General features: G+C 48.9%; 1 protein-coding gene across 4 annotated transcripts; it reads left to right on the top strand.

Annotated features, from left to right (window-relative positions):
- On the top strand, window positions 1-27,687 carry FBXO17 (F-box protein 17). 4 transcript variants are annotated; one of them, XM_045989429.1, is made up of 6 exons: window positions 1-196; window positions 20,160-20,522; window positions 21,309-21,420; window positions 23,172-23,267; window positions 24,066-24,201; window positions 26,034-27,687. In XM_045989429.1, exons 2-6 carry the CDS (start codon window positions 20,177-20,179, stop codon window positions 26,175-26,177), a joined length of 834 nt encoding a protein of 277 aa, XP_045845385.1. In that variant the 5' UTR covers window positions 1-196; window positions 20,160-20,176; the 3' UTR covers window positions 26,178-27,687. The 4 variants fall into 4 exon arrangements, with proteins under 4 accessions (XP_045845385.1, XP_045845382.1, XP_045845384.1 ...); XM_045989426.1 differs by having other exon boundaries at window positions 64-180; XM_045989427.1 differs by lacking the exon at window positions 1-196 and adding an exon at window positions 18,415-18,494.
- The last annotated feature ends 93 nt before the right edge of the window (window positions 27,688-27,780 follow it).

Genomic DNA, 27,780 nt, shown 5'->3' with positions numbered 1-27,780 from the left:
CATACCCCCGCGTCCGCCTCCGGCCGTCAACCCCCCCGCCCCCGCAGAGGACCGACTGCCCAGACCGCCGGTCCCGGGGCTCCCTGGGCGGGGCCGATCCCAGGGAGCCCCCTGACTGCCTCCCAGAGCTGGGTGGGGAAAGGGAGCTTAGCCCGCCGCCGCCTCCGAGCTGGCCGCCAGGTGAGCGCCGGGACAGGTAGGGACGCAGGTCGGGACCCGTGTCCCGTCCCCACTCACTTCCGCCCCAGACCCTGCCGGGAGGGGCGGATCCCCGGGAGTCCCGTGCCCCAGACCCCCTCTCTGGGCCCTCCCCCGGTCCCTGGCTCCGCCAGCCAGCTGCGCCTCTTTAAGCCCAGAGTCACGCACACGTTTGAAAAGCCCCAGGTGGTACGGAAAGGGCTTTGCTTTTAGAACGGGTCCCCTGACGCCCACGCCTTGCACCCCGTTGCTCCTCGGCGGAGGCCGCCCTGGGATAACCCCCCCCCCCGCAAAAAAAAAACAAAAACAAAAAAAACCGTCCTCGATCAACACGTGTACACAGCAGCCAGCGAAAAGGCCAGACCACTTTTTACCAGTTCTGGTTTCTGTGTCTTCTGGCTGGCGGCCCCTTCGCAGAATCCGTGAATCAGAAGTCTCCGAACACCGTTTCTTGATTTAGCAAGTTTGTTTTTAGCTGCGGCCGCTCTTCCCAATTTAAGTTTTGTTCTACTGAGTTAACTTTTCCAAGTGTTGAGCAGTATCTTGTGACGCTCTGAGTCCTGTTCTTTCTATCTGGATCCTTCAGCTTAGCGTCTAGTAACTAACAATCTGGCAAGATTGCGATATTAGAAACCTACTTTTAAAATAAATAATTTTTTTAAGTGCCCCGGTATGACATAAGAACAAAAGACGAATAAGGCAGACAAAGCTTCGCATCAAGCAAAGCCCTGAAAACAGCAGCCCCCTCCCACCTCCGCCCCACAGTCAGCTAAAATTTTATGGGATTAAACGACTTTTCAGAAATGGCCAAAGTAATTGTGATCCGTGGTGTGTTTTTTAAACCTTTGCTCCTTTTTATACCTCTGGTAGTTCCTTACTCTTTAAAGCAAATTCTAGGCTGATTTCTTACTTTGTCAACTTTTAGACAATGTCCAGTAATCCCTTACTAAAAATAGATGGAGACAGCTTTCCTAGTGCCCAAGTTTCCCTCCTCCCTGGATAACCACACATTCCTTGTTGTTTCTCTGTTGGCTGCTTTTGTAACATCAAACAAACAAAACCCACCTTTTTAAACATGTTCCTTATTCCATTAAATTTTTGTTGTTGTTGCATTAAATATTTATAGGATCTTTTGACTCCCCATTTTGTGAGGCCTGGCTGAGGAATCCGCTTTAATAATGTTTTTTTAAATAAAGTTTTTATATTTATTTAAATACTATTTTTTTCACCCAATGGAGTCATATATGTGGTTCACAAATAAATAGAAATGAGTCTACTTTTTTTAATTATAGCAGTACTGTCTCTTTAAGAAAATGGAAAGGTCAGTGTTTTAGACATAAAAGGGTTAGGGAGACATGACTACCCTCTGCAGTGTGTGAGTCCCCAATTTTGTCAGAAAAAGCTACAAAAGACTTTTTGAGACAATGGGGGGAAGTTGTTCATGGACTGAATATTAGATAGCAGAATGGATTTTTTTGTACTGGGGTGCCTCGGTGGCTCAGTGGGTTAAAGCCTCTGCCTTCAGCTCAGGCCATAATCCCAGGGTCCTGAGATCTAGCCCCAGGAGCCCCACATCAGGCTCTCTGCTTGGAGGGGAGCCTGCTTCCTCCTCTCCCTCTGCCTGCCTCTCTGCCTACTTGTGATCTCTGTCAAATAAATAAATAAAATCTTAAAAACAAAAAAAAAAAGAAAAGAAAGGGTGTTAAGTGGTAGTGTAGACCTATAGTGCCCCCTATTCTTTCTTTTTTAATAAATTTTTTATTTAAATTCAATTTAGTTAACATATAGTGTATTATTAGTTTCAGGGCTAGAATTTAGTGATTTGTCATTTGCTTATAACACCCAGTGCTCATTACTCCTTATTTTTTTTTAAGATTTTTTTATTTATGTATTTGACAGAGAGAGAAAGCACAAGCAGGCAGAGGGAGAGGGAGAAGCAGGCTCCCCGCTGAGGAGGGAGCCCAATGCAGGGCTCCATCCCCGGACCCTGAGATCGTGACCTGAGCCAAAAGGAGGCACTTAACTGATTGAGCCACCCAGGCGCCCCTACCCCTTACTCTCTCTTAGAATATGCACCTTGAAGTATTTAAGAATTCATCAAAGGACAGAAAGCAAATATGGCAAAACGTGGAACATAAGGAGATATTCATTTTACCATTCTTTCAACTTTAACATGAAATGAAACTTTCATGGTAAAATTTGGGGAAAATAAGACAAGGTAGAAACTAAGAAAGGGGGGGTGCCTGGGTGGCTCAGTGGGTTAGAGCCTCTGTCCTCAGCTCAGGTCATGATCCCAGGGTCCTGGGATGGAGCCCCACATCGTCTCTACTCAGCGGGGAGCCTGCTTCCCCGCTCTCTCTCTCTGCCTGCCTCTCTGCCTACTTGTGATCTCTGTCAAATAAGTAAATAAAATCTTAAAAAAAAAAAAAGAAAAGAAACTAAGAAGGGGATTAAGACATACATACAGCAGGAACTCTGGAGTCCTGCACACCCAGGTTCACATCCCAGCTCTGCTGCTCGCATGTCATGTGACCTTGGGTCCATGGCTCCACCTCCCCAAGCCTCAGTTTCCCCAGCTGAAAAATGGCATCTCCCTCTTGGAGCTGTTCGTGATATTTCTGTGAGATTTTGTAAAGGCCTCGCTTGTGTGTAGAGCAGTCGTGGGCAGTAACCACATCTATTAGTGAAGGATTTTTCTCAACTATCATAGTGTGCTGTGCTAACATCATAACCACAGTTGGGCCCTTCCTTCTACTCTTTTAATCTAGACCTAGATTTTTTTTTTTTAAAGTAGTCTCTGTGCCTAACGTGGGACTTGAACTCAGAACCTTGGGATCGAGACCTGAGATCAAAAGTCAGCACTCTGCTGACCGAACCACCCAGGTGCCCCGAGATAGATTTTGAACTTGGCATTTCTTTTTCCTTTTTAAAATTCACCCAATCGCTCTGATCTCCACATTGGTTATTTTTTGCCCTGCTGTGTTTGGTCCTGACTTTCTAGGCACGGGTCCCCTGAGCCCCCATTCCTGTAGCTGGGTTTCGGTGATGTCATGATTCTGATAGGGAGGTGAGGTGCACGCTCCAGTCCCACAGCTGGGCCTGATCTACAAACACAGTAATGATGTCTGGGGCCAGGCCTTGATTGTGCTTAATTTACCCGTAACCACAAAGAGGTGGGAATTATTCGAAGTCCGCAGTATCTGATCTAAAACTTTGGGGCCTGGATGTTAGACTTTCTGAATGGGAGGCAAGCCCTGGGGAACCCATTCTGAATGTTACAGAAGAACCGTGGTGGGACTGGGGAGCGCCGTAATCAAACACACTGGTATTTTCTTCAGTGAAATGCATGTTCACTCAGTGAGATAATCAAATCTCACATCATTTTGACTCCTTTCTGTCTCTGAATGGGTCTGGAAACGACTTCCGGTTTTCAGACTTTTTGGCCCTGGAGAGAGGGGATGGGTACCTGCCCATTTCTCATTTTATGGAGAGGAAATTCCACTCAGAAAGGGAAGGCCATTTTCCCAAGGTCATGAACAGCAGTTTGCGGTGTGGCTGAGCCAGGGCTGACTGACCATAGAGAAGCTGCAACGTTCACCTCTCCCCAGTCCTCCACCCCCCCCATGGCCTGTCACCAGCAATTCCCAAAAGCAATGTCCCTTGCTCGCCTTGTGATGCCTTCTCTCCCAGAAATATCACTGCTGCCTCCTGGGAATGAATGAGATGATGCACAGAAAGAATTTTCCAGAGTGCCTTGCACAAAGAAAGCCCTTGGCAAACGTGAATTGTAATTTGTGCTGAGATGCGATGAGACCGTTTCCTTCTTGGGTTCAGTAACATCGGTGGTGTTTATCGACAGCATTCATATTTTTTAAATTATAAAATAGAACATCCACCCGGACAGGAAAGTATATAAAACAGAGGCATACATCTGTGTACATTTGCACATTGTGAAATATGTAACCGGGGCCCAGGTCAACCGCAAGGACATTGTCAGCCCCTGGAAGCTTCCCCGGGTGCCTCTGGTTAATAGCCTTCTCCCTCCCATGGGAGGGAACCACTACCCTGACTTCTGTGATACTCATTTTGCTATTTTGCTCTTCTTTCTATGGTTTTAGCACCTGTGTGTACGTCTATAAACAATATTTGATTTGATTAGCCTGTTTGTGAACTTTTTAAAGGTAGTGCCATTAGTGTTGAGTAATTTACCATTCAAGCCAGGAAATTTTGGAAGCAATAGGGGTCACTAATTACCCTAATGACCCTGGGACAATATTTGCAGTAGACGGGGACTGCCCCGGGGCAACTCAGGCTGTTTGGTTGTGCTAGAACTCACACCTTAGGTGCCTGGTCGTGTCTGGTGTCTTTCACCCCAAATGAGCCTTTGGACGCTCATCCGTATCATTGCGAGTGTTTGTCGTTAACTCCTGTTTATTGCTGTTTATTGCTACGTCGTGTACCCTTCTGTGTCTCCCTTTATTTACCTCTCCATCCTACAGTGGATGGGCATCCGGGTCATTTCCAGACTGGAGGTATTAGAAACAGTCGTGTCATGAATATTCTAGTGTGTGTTTGCTGCCTCTGGGGTCGAATTGCTGGGTCATGGGACGGGCGCATTTTCAACTTCAGTAAAAAAATGCCCATCTAGTTTCCACCGTGACTAGACCAACGTATCCTCCCATCAGGACCATAGGTGAGTTCTCACTGATAGCATTTTAAGTAGATTATGGTGACAGTCTGCACTAGTCGGTCAGTTGGTTGGTTGGTTTTTTTTTAAAAAGAGCATATTCTTTATGACACATGATGTTCATTGCATTTAAGTTAAAATATACCAAAAAGCCAAAGGAACTTTACTTCCCGCTTTATGCATGGCCTTGACCCAGACAGCATTTGGGTCATGGAAGGGTAATAATGAAATAGGGGCAAAGGGCGCCTGGGTGGCTCAGTGGGTTAAAGGCTCTGCCTTCAGCTCAGGTCATGATCCCAGGGTCCTGGGATCAAGCCCCACATCAGGCTCTCTGTTCCATGGAGAGCCTGCTTACTCCTCTCTCTCTCTGCCTGCCTCTCTGCTTACTTGTGATCTCTGTCTGTCAAATAAATAAAATCTTAAAAAAAAAAAAAAAAGAAAGGAAGAAATGGGGGCAGAGAAGTAGAGAGAAGGATCCAGAATCAGCTGTTAGTGTGAGCCATGAGAGACTGTACCTAGCCTTCACCCCTCCACCAATTTTTAACAATTGTACATTTAAAAGATTATTTGCGATTGACCTTTGTACCTTCAAATTTTATGTTTCACTTCTAACTTTTTTATTCTGGCAACTTTTGATTCCCAGAATGGGAAGGAGGTGAGCCAAGCATCTCGGTCTCCCCCGCCCCCCCCACCCTCTTTCCCATCTTTTGTTACTTGTACATTGATTTTCACAGTGTCAAGGTTGATAACGTCTACAGTCTGTTCTGTTACCATATTTAAGTCTTATAGGCTTTCACTGTCGAGTTTCCAGGGTTTTTGTGACAGCTTTAGTGAGATGGAATTTACATACCATGAAAGTCAGCCCTTTAAAGTGTACAATTCGGTGATTTTTAGTGAATTTACAGGGCTGTGCAGCCATCACCAGTTTTAAAGCGTTTCTGTCACCTCCAAAATATCCCCTGTGCCTATTTGTGGTCATTTCCCTGTTCCCAAGCCCAGCCCCAGGCGACTGCTAATCTTTCTGTATCTTCCGATATGTTGCTTTTGGACAGTTCATATAAATACATCATACAGTGTGTATTGGCCCTTTGGGTCCGGCTTTTTTCACTTCGCATATGCTGTCTGGGGTTTCATTCATATTGTCGTGTGTACCAGGACTCCGTTCTTCTTGCTGACCAGTGTTCCATTGTATAGATGGACCACATTTTGTTTATGCACTCATCAGTTGATGGACCTTTGGATCGTTTCCAGTAGATAATGCTGCTGGGAACATACGAACAAGTCTTTGCGTGGACATGTGTTTTTGCTTCCCCTGGGTAGGCAGTATAATGGTAGAATTGCTGGGTTTCGTGGGAAGCTTATGTTTAACCTTTTTTTTTTTTTTTTAATGTTCGCGTTTGAAAGAATCTGCCCCCACTGTTTTCCAAAGTGGTTGTACCGTTTTACCTTCCAACCAACAACACGTGGCGGTTCTGGTTTCTCCAGGTACTTGCCAATCTTTTGAACAATAACTATTCTGGTGGGCATGAGATGGTGTCTCATTGTGATTTTAATTTGCATTTCCTTGATGACTAATGATGTTGAGCATCTTTTCATGTGCTTGTTAGTCATACGTTTATCTTTGGCAAAATGTCTCTTCGGATTTTTTGTCTATTTTTAAATTGGTTTGTTTGTCTTACTGTTGAATTTTAAGTGTTCTTTATATATTGCAGATACGAGTCCTTTATCAGGTATATGATTTGGAGGCATAGTCTGCCAATCTATAGCTTCTCTTTCCATTTTCTCAATGGTGCCTTTTGAAGTGTAAAAGTTTTCAGTTTTGGAGATGTTTTATTAATCAGTTTTTTCCTTATATGGATCACACTTTTGGGCTCACAGCTGAGAAGTCTTTGCTTAACCCAAGATCATGAGATTTTTCTCCTAAAAATGTTATGGTTTTAACTCTTACATTCAGGTGTATGGCTTATTTTGAGTTATTTGTATATGGTATGAGGTAGAGGCCTAAACTCATCTTTTTCCATGCAGATTTCCTATCCCCTATGTTGAGAAGACAATCTTTATGCTAAGAGACCGGATCTTAAATGTTCTTACCACAAAAAAGAAATGATAATTAAGTGACATGATTAGAGGTGTTAGCTACTGCTGAAGTGGTAATCACACTGCAGTATATAAATGTATCAAATCAACACATACACCTTAAATTTACACAATGTTTTATGTCTGGTATATTTATATACATGGATACAATCTTTTTCTTCTGAAAACCAATAAACAGTTCTATCTAAGGTGAACGGCCCTAGCCTCCAGGTCAAATGGATTCTTTTTTTCTTGCACTTTATCAAATGAACATAACATGGATACAGTTAGCATATTTGGACCATGACGTTCTTAAGCAGTTTTTTGTTTTTCCTGCAGTTTGTCATAGCTTTAATTTTTCCTTTTTTTTTTTTTAAAGATTTTATTTTATTTATTTGACAGAGAGAGAGATCACAAGTAGGCAGAGAGGCAGGCAGAGAGAGAGGAGGAAGCAGGCTCCCTGCGGAGCAGAGAGCCCGATGCGGGGCTCGATCCCAGGACCCTGAGATCATGACCTGAGCCGAAGGCAGCGGCTTAATCCACTGAGCCACCCAGGCGCCCCTTTCCTTTTTTTTTTTTTAAGATTTTATCTTTTTTTAAGTAATCTCTATACCAAATGTGGTGCTCGAACTCACCACCCTAAGATTGAGAGTCGCGTGCTCTACTCACTGAACCAGCCAGGCAACCCTTTAGTTTCTCCCTTTTGAGAAAAGTATTTTCAAAAAAGAGAGAGAGAGAGAGAGAAGTATTTTCCGGTTTCTAACTTATCCAATCTATTTTTGGGAAATTTTTTTCTTCTAGAAGACACTCTTCCTTTTATAATATCCTGTTCTTACTGTGTTTTGAATATCTTCTCTAATCTAAGTGTATCCAGGGCCAGCTACGTAATTTGCAGGGCCCAGTACAAAATGCATCTGTGGGCCCCTTGTTTAAAAACGATTGAAAATATCTCATTGACAACAGCAGAGCATTATAGCAAGCGTGGAACCCTGCAGTGCAAGGCCGTGGTTGACTGTGTAGGTCACATCCCTGTGAAGCCTAAAGCCAGCCTTGTGTACTAATTTCCTTATGTCTTCCTTTGGCCCTCTGATCTGCTGTCTTTCCTCTGGGGTTCACTATAGTTCTGCCTGTTTACCGTAATACTTCTCTCTCAGGCTGCTAGTTTTCTTCAAGCATCTGGTGACCCTTGCTTGTCCAATCACATTTTCAGACAAACAAGGGGCTTTTTCAAAGTCACTGGTATGACGGGGCACCTGGCTGGTTCAGGTGGTAAAGCACGTGATTCTTGCTCTTGGGGTTGTGAGTTCAAGCTCCACATTGGATGTAGAGATTACTTAACAAAACAAAACAAAAATTTTAAGTAACTGGTATGAAATTTGGGGCTGTTATAAATATAGTCCTGATTTCCCACTGGCCTCTTTGTCCAGTCGAACAGATGACCAAGAACTCTATGTTTTGAGACAGCTCTTATTAGTGTTAGCATGGACGAAGCCAGTCTCTGGGAGCTCAGTCCCAGGTGCCCGGATGGGAAGGGCTACGCTCAGGGACACCAGCAGCCTGGGCACATCTCAAAGGCTTCATCCAGTTCCTTTAGAGAACTGTCATCCCGTATGGTTTTGTTTTTCTTGGGTGTGAATGTTGGGCAGCCTGAGATCTGTGTGGCTAAACATGAAGGTGGGAGGAGAGGGAGCAGGGAGCCCCAAGGCACAGTTTTTTTCAAAGATGGTCTAACCTCTGTCCTCGCTCTGCCCTCTCACCCCTGATCTGAATGCCTACCCCAGCCTCCACCCACCCCACCCCCCGCCTTGGGACCCCTTTGCTGTCCCTAGAGAGGATACCCTTTGAGAGGGAGATCAGACTGCCCAGATTCCAATCCCCACTCCATTGCTGACTTCTATGTGGCCTTATGTGAGTCATTTCGCCTCCCTGGGCCTCAGTTTCCTCATGGTGTGAAGATCAGCTGGGATAAGACAGAAGTCACAAAGTGGCCACACTCATTCAGTTCCCGAGTCTGCACACTGGTCTTCTCTGGGCCATACTGTGCTTTCATTTTTCTTCTTTTATGCATTGCTAACATTGAAAAACTGGGTGAATCACATAAAAACCGGGATTTCCAGTTTCTACTGAAAAACTGCAAGATGTGGCCAGAGTGGGCCCATCTTCCTACTTGGTGGTAAATTCGCCAGAGCGAGTATTGGCACAGCCTTCAGGCTCGCTGCACCCTCTGATTCGCCGGCTTCCACCATTCCCTGTTTTCTTCCGCCCAGTGGCCTCATTTAGGATTGCCCGTCTATCGTCGGCATTTGAACTTGCTGTTCCTGGGATGCTATTGACAGAGCCTCTAGCACAGGACCAGGCACTGTTATTATGAGGCCAGCCAGGGCTAGTGGTGTCAGTGGGGGCTCAAACCCAGCCCTTGTTCTGATTGCCAGGCTAAGCTATCCCAGAGCTACATTCATCCAGCAGGGATGGTTTTAAAAAAAAAATCTACCCCAAACTGGGGCACCTGGGTGGCTCAGTCCATTGAGTGCCAGACTATTGGTCTCAGCTCAGGTCATGATCTCGGGGTTGTGAGATCGAACCAGAGTTCACCAAGCGGGGAGTCTGCTTTTTCCTCTCCCAGTGCCCCTCCCCCTGCTCATGCTTGCCTGCCTGCATTCTCTCTCTGAAATAGATAAAAAAAATTTTAAAAATCTACCTAAGGGGCGCCTGGGTGGCTCAGTGGGTTAAGCCTCTGCCTTTGGCGCAGGTCATGATCCCAGGGTGCTGGGATCGAGCCCCACATCTGGCTCTCTGCTCAGCGGGGAGTCTGCTTCCCCCCTCTCCCACCACCCCCCACCTGGCCTGCCTCTCTGCCTACTTGTGATCTCTGTCTGTCAAATAAACAAATAAAATCTTTAAAAAAGAAAAAAAAATTCTACAGAGACTAACAAAAGCTAATATAGGCCCTGGTTAGCAATAGCTCAGTCTGCCTGCTTGAAGGGGAAGCCACCCTCAATCTTTGAACATGCAAATAATTCTAAAGAGCAAAGAATTTTGATCTTGTCTGACTGCTGATTCTTATGTAACCCATATGTTGCAGGTTAGAAACCACAGCAGCAGCACAATTCAAGAGCAGAGGCTTAAAATTAATAAGGGAAAATGTCAGGTAGAGGAAACTCTCCCGAAGGCATTATGAACAAGCCATTCTGTCAAAAATTAAAGACAGTTGACAAGAGCAGGTGCTGGCAATGGTGCGTCTCCTCCATTGTTGATGGGAAGGCAAATGGCACAACTGTGCTGAAAAAAATTACTGCGTGTTTTCTTATAAAGTGAAATATACACTTAACTCTATGGTCCAACAATTTCAATCCTAGGTAGTTACTCACGAAAAACGAAAACTTATGTCCACACAAAAGCTTGTACACGAATGTTCATTGCAGTTTTATGTTTGTTTGTTTTTTAGATTTTATTTATTTATTTGACACAGCGACAACATAAGCAGAGGGAGAGGGAGAAGCAGTCTCCCCCCCAACCCGAACACGGAGCCCCGATCCCAGGACCCTGAGATCACGACCTGAGCTGAAGGCAGACATTTAACTGACTGAGCCACCCAGGCGTCCCAACAGCTTTATTCATAGTAGCCCCAAGCGGGAAACAACCCAGTGTCCATCGTGGTGAATGGATAAACAGCTTGTGGTTTACCTGTTCAATGGAATAGTACTCAGCAAGAAAAAGGATCAAACTCCGGGGCACCTGCATGGCTCAGTGGGTTAAGCCTCTGCCTTTGGCTCGGGTCATGATCTCGAGTCCCACGTTGGGCTCTCTGCTCGGCAGGGAGCCTGCTTCCCCTCTCTCTCTGCATACTTGTGATCACTCTCTGTCAAATAAATAAATAAAAATATTTTTAAAAAATAATAAAAAATTTAAAAAGGATCAAACTCCTGACTGATAAGTGCAACAGTGCTGGGGATCACACAGACGTTACCCAGAAGGAGAGAAGACACAGGAGCCTCGACTATATGTATCAGAGTCCAATCAGGAGACCAGAACCACGTAGTAATTTGGAGGGAGAATATTTAATATACAGAATTATTTTTCTTAAAGATTTTATTTATTTATTTGACAGACAAAGATCACAAGTAGGCAGAGAGGCAGGCAGAGCGAGAGAGAGGGAAGCAGGCTCCCCGCTGAGCAGAGAGCCTGATGTGGGGCTCAATCCCAGGACCCTAAGATCACGATCTGAGCCGAAGGCAGGGGCTTTAACCCACTGAGCCACCCAGGTGCCCCAAATATACAGAATTGTTAATTATAGCAGGGAAATAGCCACTAAGAAATAGAGAATGCTAAAGAACATGGAAATAGGAGACATAAGGAGCAACAGATCTTGAGGAAGATGACAATCCCAGACCCTGACCTCGTTTGAGCACTCTTGGAGGAGCCTCACAAAGGACAAAGGAATCCCTGTGGTGCTGCACCTTGAACTTGATGGAAATGCACCCGCTGGAACTTGCCAGAAGTCCATCCTCTGGGATGCTGGGGAAGGCAGTACACAAGGAAGGGCCTCACTCCAGGCTCTAGGAAACCGCCTGAGCTGGATGCGGAAAGGGGCTGGCTGCGGGGTGCCTCTGACTGCCCGGCCCTGGAGAGGCCTGCACACTGCAGGAGGGGAGCCTGAGAAGCTTTCTGCCCTGGGGGAACCAAGGAACCAAATCTGGAAGCTGGAACCAAAAAAAAAAAAAAAAAATCTTCCTGTAATGTTCCTCTGGCTCCCTCTACTGGACAAACTCAACACGTCAGCCGGCACAGGAAAAAGATTTAAAAGGCTGAACTCCGCAGTTTGGCAACTTGGAGCTGTCGGGCAGGCAATTGACGATTGGTACATTATAGGATTCCACTTATTCCATATTCCATCTCTCCCAGAAAAGAATGATTACAGTGACAGAGAGCAGATTAGCGGTGGCCCTGGGGTGGAAATCGGTGGGTAGGAGGGACAGGGAAGGGGTATCAGGCTAAAATATATATGTGGGTATTGTCACTGCCCTTCTTAGGAGTTAGGGTTCCTGTGTAATTATTTCAACTTTGAAATTTTTCATTATACAGTCACGGGGAGGTAAAAGACCCACCTGTGGAAGATTCCGTGTCTGGAAATCCTATCAGAACCCATTTGTGGAGGGCAAGGAAGCTCTGAGGGTTTTCAGGACGTGGGACTGCTGCCCCCAGCAGGACAGGTGGTGATCAGGCGCTCCCACTAAAGGCAGCAGATCTGGGTTCAAATGCTGATTCTGCCCCTTCCTGGGTATATTGTTTGCCTGATTCTGAAGTATCACTCCTCATAGTAAGTCTTCCGTGTTCGGTCTTCCACCTTCATGAAAGAAGCTAGTGAAATGACAAGTCAAGTACAAAAATGTAGCCGTATCACAGCAAGTGAAAACATACGCTGATAAATATATATGGGTTACCTGTAAGTTAGTCTAGTAGACTATGAGCTGATAAAATCAATAAAATTGTTTTTTCCCATCAACTAAAAACTGCTAAAATTAATAAAGATGAAAACCCATATAAATTAAGTCATAAAATCAATAAAGCCCAAACATCGTATACAATGAAGACCATTTAATGAATCAGGAACCTTGAAGATGACATTCTATTTGGTCTGTGTCAGAAGTGTGCTGTAGCTGGAGAGACCTTTTGGATAGAGAGCTGGGGCGGACCGAGCCCCAGCTGTGCAGGCCCCCGGCTGAGTCTTCTGGACCCAAGCTCTGGGGGCCGACCCCGCCCCACCACTGCTTGAGGCCAAGTGCACGCAAGCCCCAGAGAACGCTGACCCGTGTGCCCGGGCAATTCCCAGAGCCAGAAGAAAAAAAAATTCATAAAATAATGGTTATTGTGAGTGTACTCCAGCAAAACACCGTGTCAATGGTACCATCACTGAGTCATGGAGATATTTTGGGGCAAAGTTTTCCAGTCACTATGGAAAGGTCTCTGGTCCTACACAATTTGAGGAACTGTCTGGAGAGAGAGATAAGCTAGCTTACTCTTTTCCAGGGGTGCCTTTATTTTGAATAGTGCCGTATTTTGTTTGAGAACTCTGGGGAGGGCTTTCTGGACATCTTTTTGTTCCTTTCCGTGGACTCCCATGTCTTTTTATTGGTACTGTTTTTGACTACTGTTTTGATTTTTTTACTGCTCCTGTTTTGACAACCTTTTACAGAGAGTACCTAAGCTGTACAGCCTGATGAATATTTACAAATAAATACACACATATAGTCAGGCCTCCGATCAGGAAACAGAAACAAAAATGCTTTCTACATGAGTATACCTCTGCCTGGTTAGATTTTTTTTTAAGATTTTATTTATTATTTATTTGACAGAGAGAGAGAGCACAAGCAGGGGGAGAGGCAGGGAGAGGGAGAAGCAGGCTCCCTGTGGAGCAAAAAGCCCGATGCGGGACCCGATCCCATGACCCTGTGGTCATGAACTGAGCAGAAGGCAGATGCTTAATCAACTGAGCCACCCAGGAATTTTTTGTAATAGATAATAGATAAATAGATTGAGCATCCCTAGAATTTTTTAATAGATTTTTTCCTTAAGATTTCATTTATTTATTTGAGAGCAAGCATGGGAGAGAGGAGGGGCAGAGGGAGAGGGAGAAGAAAACTCCCCATTGAGCCCCAACTCAGGACTCATCCCAGGACCCCGGGATCACGACCTGAACCAAAGGCAAATGCTTAACCGACTGAGCCACGCAGGCACCCTGTGCTTGGTTAGAATTTTTAATGCTGCCTGAAATTCTCTTGGCAGAGAATTTTTAAAAATATTTTATTTTTAAGTTATCTCTACACCCAATGTGAGGTTTGAACTCACAACCCTGAGATCAAAAGTCACATGCTCCAACTGAGCCACGTGGTCACCATGAAATAAGTCATCAAGTCATCGACCACAATCTCAAGATGCAAAAGATGCCAGAGATTTAATAATACCAAAGAAATGTGTTACACCAACAAAAATACCTATAGTCGGAATATCTGTAACGTGGAAGCCATCCACGTCCATCAGCAGATAAATGAATAAGCAAAATGGAATATTATTCAGTCTCAGAAAGGAAGGGAATTCTGACACGGGCTACAGCAGGGATGAATCTTGAGGACATTACACTAAACGAATAAGCCAATCAAAAAAAGGCAAATGCCGTATGATTATTCCTCTTCTGTGAGTTACTTAGAGTAGCCCAAATCCTACAGACAGAAAGGAGGAGCGTGGTTATTGGGGGCAGGTGGGGAGGGGCGTGGGGAATGACTGATTTACTAGGTGAAAAGAGTTTTGGGGATGGATGGTGCTGATGGTGCAGATGAATATATATAAATATATATATATATATATATTTTTTTTTAAAGATTTTATTTATTTGACAGAGATCACAAGTAAGCAGAGAGGCAGACAGGGGGCGGGGGTGGAGGGGCGGAGGCGGGAAGCAGGCTCCCTGCTGAGCAGAGAGCCCGATGCGGGGCTCAGTCCCAGGATCCCGAGATCATGACCTGAGCCGAAGGCAGAGGCTTAACCCACGGAGCCACCCAGGCGCCTGGCAGATGAATATATTTAAAACCACTGAACTGTATGCTTAAAATGCTTACGATGGTAAATTTTTTAAAAAGATTTTATTTATTTACTTGCGAGAGAGAGAGCACACACAAGCAGGGGGAGGGGTAGGGAGTGGAGAGCCCACCCCAGGGCTTCATCCCAGGAGCCCGAGCCGAAGGCAGATGCTTAACCAACTGAGCCACCCAGGGGACCTTAGGAAGTAAATTTTATGTTATGTGAATTTTACCACCAAAAAAAAATGGAGATAAAGAATTAGCCTTATGGAACAGGCAACAAATAAAAATAAAGTCAATTTTGGAATTTAAAAGTAATAATAAACCAGTGGTCAGTACTTAAAAGCGGCATGATTTTAAAACAAACAAACAAACCAGAGAAACACGCTATTCCTGAATTACATTTCCTACGTTCAAAGAAGATAAATACAAGTCATAGGCAGGACATGGGTAGTCAGGATTTGAACCCAGATTGGTCTGTGCCTGCAGTCAGGACACCCACTGTTTCTCATCAGGGGCTCTCCTGGGATTTGGGGCAGGAGCGTGCCCTGTGGAAGGTACCCATCCCACGACATGCAGGTCACAGAGCCTGTCCCTTTTAGCTAGTGCTGCCTCACAGACTACTCAAAACACAGCAACCTAAAACTATAACCTTTATTGTATTATTTCATGCCTCTGGGGAATGGCTGGGCTCAGCTTCCCAGTTCTTAGGGGCTTGTGTGCAGCGCCGTCTGACTGTGGCTGGGGCTGGGTCATTGGAAGGCTTATCCCCCACTGTGTCTAGCCCCTAGAATGGGACTCAAACAGCTGGGGCTCCCCAGGCACTTCTCTGCCTTCCCTGGGTCTCTTCAGACTTCAGACTCAGCCAGACTTCAGCGGTGACTGTGGCTGGGGTGTATGTGGTGTTCGGCTTGCTCGGGCTTCGGAGAGCAGACTGGGGGCAGCTCTCCAGCTCCTCAGTTCAGGGACTTGACGTTGGTAGCTTGCGATCAGTCACGGTAGGTGTGTTTACCCAGACGTCAGCCAACGCTACGAACCCAGATTCTTTTTTTCTCCCGGAGAGCGAGCTGTTAAATGTTGAGCAGCACTCCACTGGACTCAGGGCTCCCACGGCACGTGTTCTGAGAGAGTCAGGTGGTGGCTGTTGGCTATATCTTCTATGACCCAGCCTTGGAAATCCCTTAGCCATGTCACGTCTATGGTGCTCTGAAAGTTGAAGCAGTCACAAAGGTCTGCCGGCGTCAAGGAGAGGGGTCAAGTCCTAGCAGAACATGTCAGGCTCTCTTATTATAGCTGCTTTGGTCGGCATAGCATCGTGGGTCCTAGAAACTGTATATCATTAACACCCCCAGTCACTGTGCCAGCCAACAACATAGCTGCCCCCCAAACACACACAGTCCCAGACACTCGGACAGCAGGGCACGTCATGCCTTACCTGTCCCATACTGACCCAGCCAGTGGTCAGCATTAATCCGTGTGGACATGGTGGCCATGAGGCTTCTTATGGCCCTCAGCGGAGCATCCCAAACAAGGATTTTGTATATTCACGGCTCATAAGGTCCTTGCTCCTTGGTGAAGCCTGTCTGCTCTCATTTTGTAAGGGGGCCACCCCAGCTCCAGAGATACCTTGTTTGCCAGAAAATAGCACAGTCTTAAGGCAAGCCAGGCAAGGGAACCACACTCTGGTGACTTTAAAGTCCATGACAGGCAAACTGGTGGACTTACTATTAAATGGCAGCTAATTCCTAAGACAATTAAGAACTATTTGGGGGAGGGGGGAATCACACCCTGTTTCTTACAGCCTGTCTTATAACCAGTCACTCCGCATCAGGGTAAAGGGGATGTTCTGCATTTTACCATGGATCACTAGCCTGATACAGGCTTCTGTATCTTCTTTCTTTCTTTTTTTCTTTCTTAGATTTATTTATTTATTTGAAAGAGAGAAGAGAGAGAGCAAAAGCAGGAGGGGCGGAGGGAGAAAGAATCTCAAGTAGACTCCATTCTGAGAGCCGATCCCCGACACAGGGCTCGATCTCACGATCCCGAGATCATGACCTGAGCCAAAACCAAGGGACAGATGCTTAACTGACTGCGCCACCCAGGCACCCCTTAACAAAACTGTATTCAGCTGATTTTAAAAATAATAACAATTGTCATGAGTTGAGCACTTACAGACATTAGACAGCATAACAAGCATTAGATCATTGAAGTCTCTTAACCCAGGGCAGCCTCCTGTGATGGTTTTGCCCATTAAACAAGATGGTGGGATTCCACGAGATGCCCCAGCTCTAACGGTTAGCCCAGTGGCTTCACAAAGGCCCAATAAATGTCACCAGATGAAAACATTGTAGCTAAATGCTGTTCATCATTCTTTCATGATGTGTAATAATAATAGCAACTGACATAATTTAGTGTTCAATATTAATTGAATATCCCTCTTATTTCTGAGGCACCAGCGATTTTTCTTAAGTGCTTTACAAATATTAATCCATTTTGTCCTTAAAACAACCCTGTGCAGTAGGTACTGTTAACATCCTCGTTCTCAGAGCACAGAGAGATTAAGGGACATGCCCTTGGTCGTAGAACTAGCTAGAGGTGGGGCCGGAACTCGAACCCAAGCTGGCAGCATCCAGCCACGAGGCATTTGTCGCCAGGCTATTCCTCCCCAGTGGGGAAGATGAAATGAGTTTCTCATAGGTCTGAACCCAGTCACTGAGTTCTCCTTAAATAAAGGTGTTTCACCTTCCTGTGCCTCCGTTTCCTCATCTGTGGAGTGGGTTTCTGACATGGTCATTTGTTGGTTCGTTCACTTAACATCTCTTCATTGCACACTTATTATGTGTCGGACACTGGTGTGGACACTGGTACCCAGTATGCAAAGCAAGCAACAGACGTGCCCTCATGGTGAGGAGGGTATGAAGTAGGAACCCAGCTGGCTCAGTCAGTAGAGTGTTCGACTCTTGATCTTGGGGTTGTGAGTTTGAGCCCCATGTTGGGTGTAGAGATTACTTTAAAATAAAATATTTTTTAGGGGCACCTGGGTGGCTCAGTGGGTTAAGCCTCTGCCTTCGGCTCAGGTCGTGATCTCGGGGTCCTGGGATCGAGCCCCGCATTGGGATCTCTGCTCAGCGGGGAGCCTGCTTCCCCCTCTCTCTCTGCCTGCCTCTGACTACTTGTGATCTCTCTCTCTGTGTCCAATAAAGAAATAAAATATTTAATAAAATAAAATATTTTTAAAGTATTAACAAATTACATATACTTATGTGTGTGATGTATTAAGAGGTGATGAGAGCTTTAGGGAAATATACGGTAAGGAAAAGGGAAGGGGGAGTAGGGGTGGTCAGGAGGCCCTGGAATAGGGTGGTTAAAGATGGTCTCATGGAGAAACTGACATCTGAACAAAGACTTGAAGTGTGGAGGTGAGCATAGAAATCCTCTGAATCCAAGTGGAGGGAAGAGCCCGTACAAAGGGCCTGAGGTGGGCAGGCTCGTTTGGCCGGGCAGAGTGGGTGATGGGGAGATGCGGGCTAGCAGGTAATGGGGACAGACTGTGTGGGGCATTGTGGGCCACAGTGAGGACTCTGCCTTTATCCAGAGTGGGATGGCGCCCCCCCCTGGGGTGGGGGGTTTCTGAGCAACACAGGGACAAGACCTGACTCAGGTGCTCATACTAGTGAGTTACTAGTGGCTACTCGTGAGTTACAGACGACTGGGGAAAGAAGCAGAAAGAGAGTGATGGGCCAGGAGGGAGGTGTATGAATGGGTGAGATCCCCAAGGGAGTGAGTAGTCGTGGAGAATGCAGGAGGTTTAAACACCAGTCTCTCACATTCCCAGATCAGACGGAGGGTGAACAGCCAGAAACTCACCAGGAGCCACCAGGCGAATGGAAGGGGTCCAGAGAGTATCGTGGCTTGGAGCTAAGTGAAGTGGGAGTTAACCTCAGTGCGTCAGTGTCAAAGTAAGGACTGAACCCTGACTTTGACTTAGCACCTAGGGGGTCATTGGTGACCTTGACATTTCAGGGCAGTGGGCAGGGCCTGATTAGAGAAGGTTTAAGAGAGAACAAAAGGAGAAAATTTGGAGGCAGAGACTGGTGACAACTTTTTTTGAGAAGTTTGACCGTAAAAAGGAGCAAAGAAATGGGGCCATAGCCAGAAGGGGAGGTGAAGTCTAGAGAGAGTTTGTTTTCACAAGAGGGGGATGATACCGTGTGGGCTGCTGAGAATGATCGAGTGCGGAGGTGGAATCCAAGGCGCAGGAGACAGCGAGAACTGTGAGACTGTGACCTGGAGTGGGTGGAAGGGGTGCGAGCAGGTCACACAGAGGGGTGACGTTTTCAGCACAGTCACCGTGGGAAAGCACAGAGGCCCCAAGGCAGGTGGGTGGTAGACAGAGTGGGCACCTGTGAAAGTTCACATCTCATCGCTTCTAATTTTTTTTTCTGCAAAATAAGAAGCAAAAGGAGAATGAAGAGGTGGAAGGAGGTGTGATGAGCTCGGGGCTGGGGGAGAAGGTGTGAAGGAGTTATCTAGAGAGAGGAGGAGCCTGTGGATAACACATGTTATCTGATTGCCACAGAGCGTTCCAGCTTGAGGGTCAAGTTCACAGTCTGAAAGGGAAACCAGCCAATGGAATTGTGTGTTCTTCAGTCACCTTAAACTGGGTACTGGGCTGGATTGAACCAGGGTCACGTGTGGGAGGAAACCAGTCTGGGGCACTAGAAGGAAGGAGCTGGAGAGAAAAAGGGTGAGAGTGGAGAGTGAGCTAGCTCCCTGAGATTGAGTTTCTTGAAGAGTCTGTGGTCACCAAGGCAAAGTCTAGGTGTGACCATGGAAGGGAAAGGCTGAGAGAAGAGCAGGTCAGGGAGCAGAGAAGCAGGTGGCAGAAGGAAGGATCATCTATCTGGATGTGGAATGTTGAGAAGAGCAGCCTGAGTGGCTGGGAGCCTAGAGCTAAAATCATGAAGTCAGTAGTGAGCTGAATCAGCCCGTGATGCACAAGGCAGGGCAGTGACCCATCTACTCTGAGCGCACAGCGATCATAGCTGGGGGAGTTTGGGGGAGGAGGGAAGAATGGTCTGGAGGCAGCACCAAGGAGCAAAGATTTAACCACTTGGAAGGGCCGGGGGCGGGGCGCGGGGGGGGGGGGGTCCTGGGTTTTGGTTAAAGTGACAAGAATGGTGCTCGCTTCGGCAGCACAGATACTAAAGTGACAAGAATGTTCAGTGTAGAGATTTCATGAACTGAAGACAGTTCATGAGTTCCAAACCCTGAGAGGTTGGGACAGGCTGGGTATGGAGCGTTTTTTTTCTGTGCTCGTGGTCATATGTGTAGAGTGCTTAGCCTGACACAAGTGTACCGGCCTGATATGGAAGCCGGGGTTAGCAGTCCCCGGGTAGTCGTGGTTGGATCAGGGCCCCTCTGCTCGAGGGGGTAAGGTGAGAAGCCAGTCGCCTTCAGAGCCAACTGTCAGTAACTAGGTGCCCAGTTTTCACGGGCCGTGGTAATCCCGCGGTCGTCCACTGGAGCTGGTGGGGTTATGGTCAAGTCCCAGGGACCTTGTGTCCTGGGAGAGGTGAGGGAGGCCTAACTGCCCTGATCTGCTGACCCCTCTCAACCCACAGGACTCTGGCGGCCGGAGATGGGCGCTCGGCCCTCGCGGCGGCGGCTGCCCGCGGACCCGCCCCTAGCCTTGGACGCGCTGCCTCCCGAGCTGCTGGTGCAGGTGCTGAGCCACGTGCCGCCGCGCGCCCTGGTGACGCGCTGCCGCGCAGTGTGCCGCGCCTGGCGCGACGTGGTGGACGGGCCCACCGTGTGGCTGCTGCAGCTGGCCCGCGACCGCAGCGCCGAGGGCCGCGCACTCTACGCGGTGGCCCAGCGCTGCCCGCCCAACAGCGAAGACGAGGAGTTCCCGCTCTGCGCCCTGGCGCGCTACTGCCTACGCGCGCCCCTGGGCCGCAACCTCATCTTCAACTCCTGCGGAGAGCGTGCGTACGGGGGCGGGGCCGGGTGGACCTAAGTGTTGTGTGGGATGGGGCGTCGGGCCAGGCAGGGTGGGCGTGGTCTGGATGCACGAGACGGGGCGGGGCCAGGGCAGGAACCAAGGGGGCGTGGCCGAGGGAAGAGGCTCCTGTGAAACTTGCCCGCGGGTCTGGGAAAGCGATGGACTGGGTGGGCGGGGCCAGGTGCTGTGGGCTGTGGAGGACGACGATGTGGACAGGCGACCCAGAGCTGGACGAGCCAAGGGCCCTGGCAGGAATGATTCAGACTGGGACTGCAGACTCAGTGAGCCGGGCTAAGGAGGGAGGAGTCAGGAAAGGTTGGGGAAAAGCAGAGCAGGCGCTGGCGGGGGCGGAACTTGCATAGAACTATTAAGTCTTCCTGAGAGCCCTTGAGGAGGGAGAAGCGGAGCGAGTGAGAGGGCCCAGGGCGGGAGACAAAGCTTTGGTAGGAGGGGGTGGGGCCATGATGGCACGATCCCGGGGCGGAGCCAAGGAGAAGCAGAGCAGATGGATGGAGGGGAAGGGAGAGCTGGGGGCGGGGCCGAGTGGAGCTGAGGAGAAGCTGAGTGGATGAGCAGGGCTGAGTGACGCGGGTGTGGGGTGGGACGAGGAGTGCCGGCGGCCGGGAGGCGGGGCCTGGAGGGTGGAGAAACCCGGGGTGGAGCGCGGGAGGGCGGGGTTTGTGGGCGAGGCAAGCTGGATGGTGGCGGGCTGTCCGGTGGGCGGGCTGCAGGTGAATCCATCGTCCTTCCGGCGTGTTGTATCCCACAGAGGGCTTCAGAGGCTGGGAGGTGGAGCACGGCGGGAACGGCTGGGCCGTGGAGAAGAACCTAACGCTGGTGCCGGGGGCTCCTTCCCAGACCTGCTTCGTAACTTCTTTCCAGTGAGTTGCCATTGAGCCCTGGGGCAAGGGCCCGGAGGAGGGAGAGGGACCTAGCCCTCCGTCCTCATCCTCACCCTCACTTGCCTTCACCCTCTCCTTACCTCATTCATTTATTCAGTGAGTCAGATAGTTGTCAAATATCTGTTGAGGGCCTGCCAGCTATCAGGCACTGTTTTATATGCCAGAGATACAGGGAAAATTCAGAAATGGGGAATTCCGAAAGGGGCAGGGCGAGACATTAAACACATAAACAGTAAAATAATGACAAAACAACAGACCTTTAGAGGACTTACATATAACTGCTTTACATATAACTCTGAATCCTGGCAACAGCCCTGTGATATGGATAGCCTTATCTCCACTTGTTAATAGGAAACAGGCATAAAGGGTAGCCAACACCAATAAATGCTGGCACTGGGATTTGAACCCAGGTAATCTGGCTCCACAGCTTCTGACTGTGACAAATTCCACGAAGACATCAGAACAGCTGACGGATTGATTGATTCTCTTTATTCTCACACCCCATACCCATCGTCCTCACTCCCTCCCTCCATGTTTAGCCTATACCCATTGTCCTCGCTCCCTCCCCCCATGTTTAGCCATTCCCTTGTGGTATTATCCAACTTTCTAGTAGTTGCAGTATATTAGGAGTAGAAGAGATATCTCGTTGATGTTTTAATTTGCTTGTTTCGATTTACTAATAAAGCATCTCTTCGCCTGCTTGTTAACTTTTTGCATTCCCTCTTTTGGAAATCGCCCATTCATATTTTCTATTAGGGTTGATGTCTCATTCTTGCTGATATACAAGAATCCCTTGTGTATCTTAGATGTTAGCCCCTTGTCCATCCTGGACACTGTGGGAATCTCCCCTTCTACCATCTGTATTAACTGTGTCCATGGTGTTCTTCGTCACTTTCCTATGATCAAATTCTTCTTTGCTTTAGAGACTGTTTTTGAAATTCTGCGTGAGAAAATCCTTCCCTACCCTTAGATCCTAACAGTGTTCTCTCATAATCTCTTCCAGTAACTTCACAGTTTTATCCTTCACATTTAGATCTTTAGATGGCATATTCAAATCAGGGGAGAAGCACGGTTTACAAAAGTGAGGGCAGACCATAAGGGATACTCCATGAACCCCAGGCTAGCAACGGTGAGGGAAAGGGTCATTACTGGCTGGAGACCTGACAAGGATGAGGGGAGGAAGCAGTTCCTGAACCATAGACAGGGAAGGCTGTGAGGAGAGGGACACACGGAGCTGTGCCCTTTCATGGAGAGACACAGCAGTCCTACGCTGATCTCTTGAGAGGGAGCCGGGAGGCTAAATAACCCGGTTTTACTCTCATCTCGCCCTTCCCTCTCCTGTTAGCACTTCCCATTGGCTGACCCAGCAGGAAGGGGCGGGTAGGGGAAACTACAGGCAGTTCAACCTTAGCCTTCGGGCCTCTGCACTTTATTAGGAGGCTCCAGAATTCCCACTCAGTGTGGGCCTCCATTTGTACTCATGTTCCAGTCCCCACAAATACTAGAGACATACAGGTCAGCCTCCTGGAGCCCAGAGCCTGGTGGAGAATGGGGAAGGGATGGGAGAGGCCAGTGGGCATGCCCGGCCCATCCTACATCTTGTCCAGTAGAGCAAACCCTGAGGGGCCGCTGCTTCAGACAGGGTTGTGGAGGGAGGGGGGCTTCTTGGAGGACGTGATTTCTGGGCTGTGGCTTTCTGCCTTATCCCTATGCCATCTTCCCCTTCCCAGATGGTGCTTCAAGAGGCAGCTTGTAGACTTGGTGATGGAGGGGGTGTGGCAGGAGCTGCTGGACAGCGCCCAGATCGAGATCTGTGTGGCCGACTGGTGAGTCAATAATGGCAACCCGCCCCAGCACCATCAGGGCCGGCAGCCGTGCTGCAGAAGGGGTTCCGTGCCCCCATCAACCCCCTGGCCTGGCCGCGGCTACTGTGTGGTGAGGCTGAGTGGGGAGGGATGCTCTCACAGTTGCAGAAGCTGGGAGGGCAGAGCCTTGAAGAACCCAGAGCCCCCTGCTCTGCACTCTTCCCTCTCCCCCTTCAGCAGGCCCCAGGGCTGCTGACATGGAGGCCACTGACTGGCTTGGTCTGAAACAAGACGCCCCATCTCACCCACGCCACCCTCATCACCCACACTCAGCATGGAGCCTAAGGGCCTGTGGACACCCAAGACCTCAGGAAGGGTCAGAGCACTGTGCCCTGAGAACTGGGACTCAGAGGGGCAGAGTTGGCACCGGGCACTTGTTCCAGAGCACCTGGTTCCTTCACAAAGTGCTCAGGCTCCTCCTTCAAGCTCTTGCTGCTCCACACAAAGTCCAGTTTCTTCCTGGGGATTCTGGCTCCTCCACCAAGATACCCAGCCGCCTCCTCTTCTGCATTGTGGTTCCTCCCCAGACACCATACTCCTCCCCCTCCATACACACACATCCAAGCCCAAGCCCCTAGAAGTCACCCCAGGAGCACCCAGTCTCCTCCCCGCAAATTCCCAGGCCCTGACTTCTCCATATACAGTGTGGGGTGTGTGACCTGCATCAAAATACAGGGAGGCTTGGCCCTCAGCCTCCCTCTCCCCACCCCGGTGACCAGGCGGGTGGTGAGGGCATCAGGGCTCACCATCACCTGGTAGGTGGGGTGCCCGAGAGAACTGTGGCTGCATCTACCGTCTCCGGGTCCGCCTCCTGGATGTGTACGAAAATGAAGTGGTCAAGTTCTCGGCCTCACCCAACCCGGTTCTTCAGTGGACTGAGAGAGGCTGCCGACAGGTGGGTCCAGACTGCCTTCCAGACCAGCCCTGACCCGTGCAAAGACACACCCCACCTTAGATTTCCTTCTCAGCCCTTCACGTGGGTGGAGGTCTCTAACAATAACCGCTAACAATCACGGAGCCCTTACTTTGCTCGGGGTGCTCTTCCGAGAGATTTCGCCAGCTAATTCATTTCATTAGTGGAACACCTACTCTGTGCTGGGCACTACCCTAAGGGCTGGGATGCAGTGGTAAATCAAAGTCCTTGCCTCTATCCCCATTCGAGAGTCGAGGAAACTGAGGCATACAAGGTTAAGTGCTGGCCCCAAGTCCCACTAACGCACGTGGGGCTCCAGTCACACCCAGGCTGGCTCCCAAGCCTGTGCTGTGAGTCATCACCCCTGTTATCAAAGTCATCTTTGTGGGGCACTTGTGGGGCTCCATCAGTTAAGCATCTGACTCGATTTGAGCTTGGGTCATGATGTCAGGGTCCTGAGATGGAGCCTGCTGTTGGAGCCTGCTTATGATTCTCTCTCTCTCTCTCTCTGCCCTCCCCACCTCCGGCTTGGGAGTGATCTCTTAAAAAAAAAAAAAAATCAGACCTTTGAGGGGGCTTTCTTGTTTCTTCTCCTGATCTCCTTCTCTCTAGCCCTCCCTCTCCACCCAACACACATCCAGAAAGATCTCATTGAAAAGCGAGTCAGATCACAAGCCTCCCTTGCTTGTAACCCTCCTAGGGCTACATCTCAGAGGAAAAGCTGAAGTTTTATCAGGCAGCTATAAAAAGGGATGAAGTGTGAATCCATGTTCCAACATGGATGAACCCTGACAACGGGATGCTAAGTGAAAAGAGGCTAGGCACAAAAGGCTATACACTGTAGGACTGCATTTATGGGAAATGTCCAGAAGCAGCAAAGACTTAGAGAAAGCAGATAGAGGAGTGGTTGTTAAGGCTAGGGGGAGGGAGGAATTGGAAATGACAGCTAATGGATATGAGGCTTTTTTCTGGGGTGATGGAAATGTTCCAGAATTAGAGTTGGTCATAGTTGCATGACACTCTGAAAATACTAAAAACCATGAAATTGTACAGTTTTAAATGGTGTGTTTTTTTAGGCGAATATTATCTCAATTTAAAAAAAAATGTTGCAAAGGATAAGAAAAGCCGGAAGCCAAAGTCCTTCCATGGCCCACGAGGCCCCACGTCATCTGCCCTTTACCTCCCAGACACCGCCTTCTATTCTCCTCTGTGATCTAGGCACACTTCTACCTCAGGGCCTTTGCATTGACTGCTCTGTTTTGTTTTTAAGGGAGAAAGTTTTTGTTTTTTAAAGATTTTATTTATTTTTAAAGATTTTTATTTATTTCTTAGAGACAGAGAAAGCACAAGCGGGGGGTGGGGCGGTGTAGAGGGAGAAGCAGGCTCCCTGCCAAGCATGTCAGGGGCTCCATCCCAGGACCCTGGGATCATGACCTAAGCTGAAGGCAGATGCTTTACCAGCTGAGCCCCCTAGAGGTCCCAAGACTTCCTCTGTTTGGAACACTCTTCATCCTGATCCCCACATGGCTTCCTCCACCCCACACTCAGGTCTGAGCTCAAATATTGCCTCAGTGATGCCCTTGTTCACTCACTGTACAACCCCACTCCCCTGCCTCTTACCCCCTCAACTGTCTTCAGTGTCTGAATCCCCTGCTAGAGCAGCAGCTTCCCCTGTCTGCTTTCCTCACTGCTGTATCCCCAGTGCCTACAGCAGGGCCTGGTACCTCACTGGTCTTTGGGGAGTGCCTGTTGAGGGAGTGGAGGAAGGGAAGGGCCCAGAGGTCCTCACCCTCCCACTCTCTTTTCCCATGCAGGTGTCTCATGTCTTCACCAACTTTGGCAAGGGCATCCGCTACGTGTCTTTTGAGCAGTACGGGAGGGACACGCGTTCCTGGGTGGGGCACTATGGTGCCCTAGTGACCCATTCCAGTGTCAGGGTCAGGATCCGCCTGTCCTAGCCAACTGGTCCAGCCTTCCAGAAAGTACTGCCATCTGCTGGGCATCATCAGTGAAGGGCAGTTTTGAGGCGGGGAGCCCGGCCGGGAGCCGGGTGCCCGTGGACAAGTGGGGGTCCCATGTGGCCCCTTCCTGGCGGCCCTCCGGGGAACCCCACTCACTGCTGTTTTGGCATGGTGCCCACGTGCTGTGCAAGAAACCAGGGATCCAACCAGGCTGCTCACCACTTCCCCAGCTTCCCAGGATGGGAGAACTTACTCCCAGAGTAACTCAGAGATGTTTACTTTGCTTGCAAACTGTTTTCTTACACGTGGGGATGTCAGTTGGCGGACTGAGTCACAAGACAAAGGCCAAACCAGGATTTGTAACCGTGGGGGAAAATCGCTGACCACCCGGGACAGTGACTCCTGACCACATGTTTGTCGGGTAAGCTGGCAGGGAGCAGACCTGTCCTTGAGGACAGACTGCCCCGCCTAAGGTCTGCTCCCTGCGGTCACCAACAGGAGCATCAAAGGGGAACCGTTTCCTTAGTCTTCGGAGTCTCTGGGACTCAGCTGTGGGGCTTGTGTGACCTGCTCCAGCACCACCCATCAGCGCCTGCCTTTTGGGCCTGGCTGGTGCCGTTTCTATCAGAATTCCCAAGACCCTGCTGATCCGCAAACCACGTCCCCTACCCCACCTCCTGTCCCTACCTCATGGGAAGCTCCCCACCTGCTGGCCAACAGACTCCTTTTCTCCACGCCCTTGCATTCAGGCTGCAAGAGCAAGGCGTGCCACAGGGGAAAGCACTCCGGCCTGCCTCCCCAGTATCTCCTGCTCTCTCCCTGGCTGGGCATGGCCAGCGAACTAGCTCAATAAAACCGGTGCTAAATGTGAAACAAGGGGGGACTTCGGTCTGTAATCAATGAACTGTCTGCCCCCAGCCCTGACCCTAAAAGGCCCTATGGGAGGTTTCTGATCGTGAGAAATTTAGGAGGTGTGCTAAGCTCCATGCAGGAAATGGAGGGCAGGCCCTGTTATTTATTTGGTCCAGGAGGAAACAGGCTCAGAGTTTAAATGACCCACCCAAGGTCACCTGACCAGTGGGCAGAGAAGGCAGGACTTGCACAGAACCCAGTGATGGAAGGACGGCTCCCAAATCTTAAAATCTAAGCCCATCATCAGGCGAGGTCAGTATTATGTCAGTGCCATTTCCCAAGGGAGGAAACTGAGGCCGGGGGTGAGGGCGACAAATACATCCAAAGTCACAGAACAAAGAGGGAGGGTCGGGATTCGGACCCAGGTGTGTGTGGGTCTGAAAATAACCGAGAGAAGCAGCTCCCAGGCGGCCAGCAGCGCACTCCCTCTGAGCCTCCCAACACCCCCGGCACAGATGAAGAAGCTGGACGGCCGGGCTGTCCTTGCCCAGGTCCTGGGCCTGTGGGAAAGGGAAAAGGGCCTCAGGGCCGCCTAGCAGACTCCAGAGCTCCCCACAGAGTAGCCATTGGCAGGTGTTCTGCACTTAGGGCCTCAGATTTCATCTTCACTAAACCCAACAAGGGGGATATTGTGAGTAGGGCTATTTTCTGGAGGAAACAGGCCCATTGGGGATGTCCATGGCTAATA

Source organism: Meles meles, chromosome 19 (assembly GCF_922984935.1).
Source record: "Meles meles chromosome 19, mMelMel3.1 paternal haplotype, whole genome shotgun sequence".
NCBI lineage: Eukaryota > Metazoa > Chordata > Mammalia > Carnivora > Mustelidae > Meles > Meles meles.
This window is presented reverse-complemented; position numbering and strand designations above follow the sequence as displayed.

What these genes read in the sequence shown, in the direction of transcription:
- FBXO17 (XM_045989429.1), top strand. Translation starts at nt 20,177, where the DNA reads ATGGGCGCTCGGCCCTCGCGGCGGCGGCTGCCCGCGGACCCGCCCCTA. An exon ending in CTTCAACTCCTGCGGAGAGC is followed by an intron (nt 20,523 to 21,308) that starts GTGCGTACGGGG and finishes TGTATCCCACAG; the next exon opens with AGGGCTTCAGAGGCTGGGAG. An exon ending in GAGATCTGTGTGGCCGACTG is followed by an intron (nt 23,268 to 24,065) that starts GTGAGTCAATAA and finishes ATCACCTGGTAG; the next exon opens with GTGGGGTGCCCGAGAGAACT.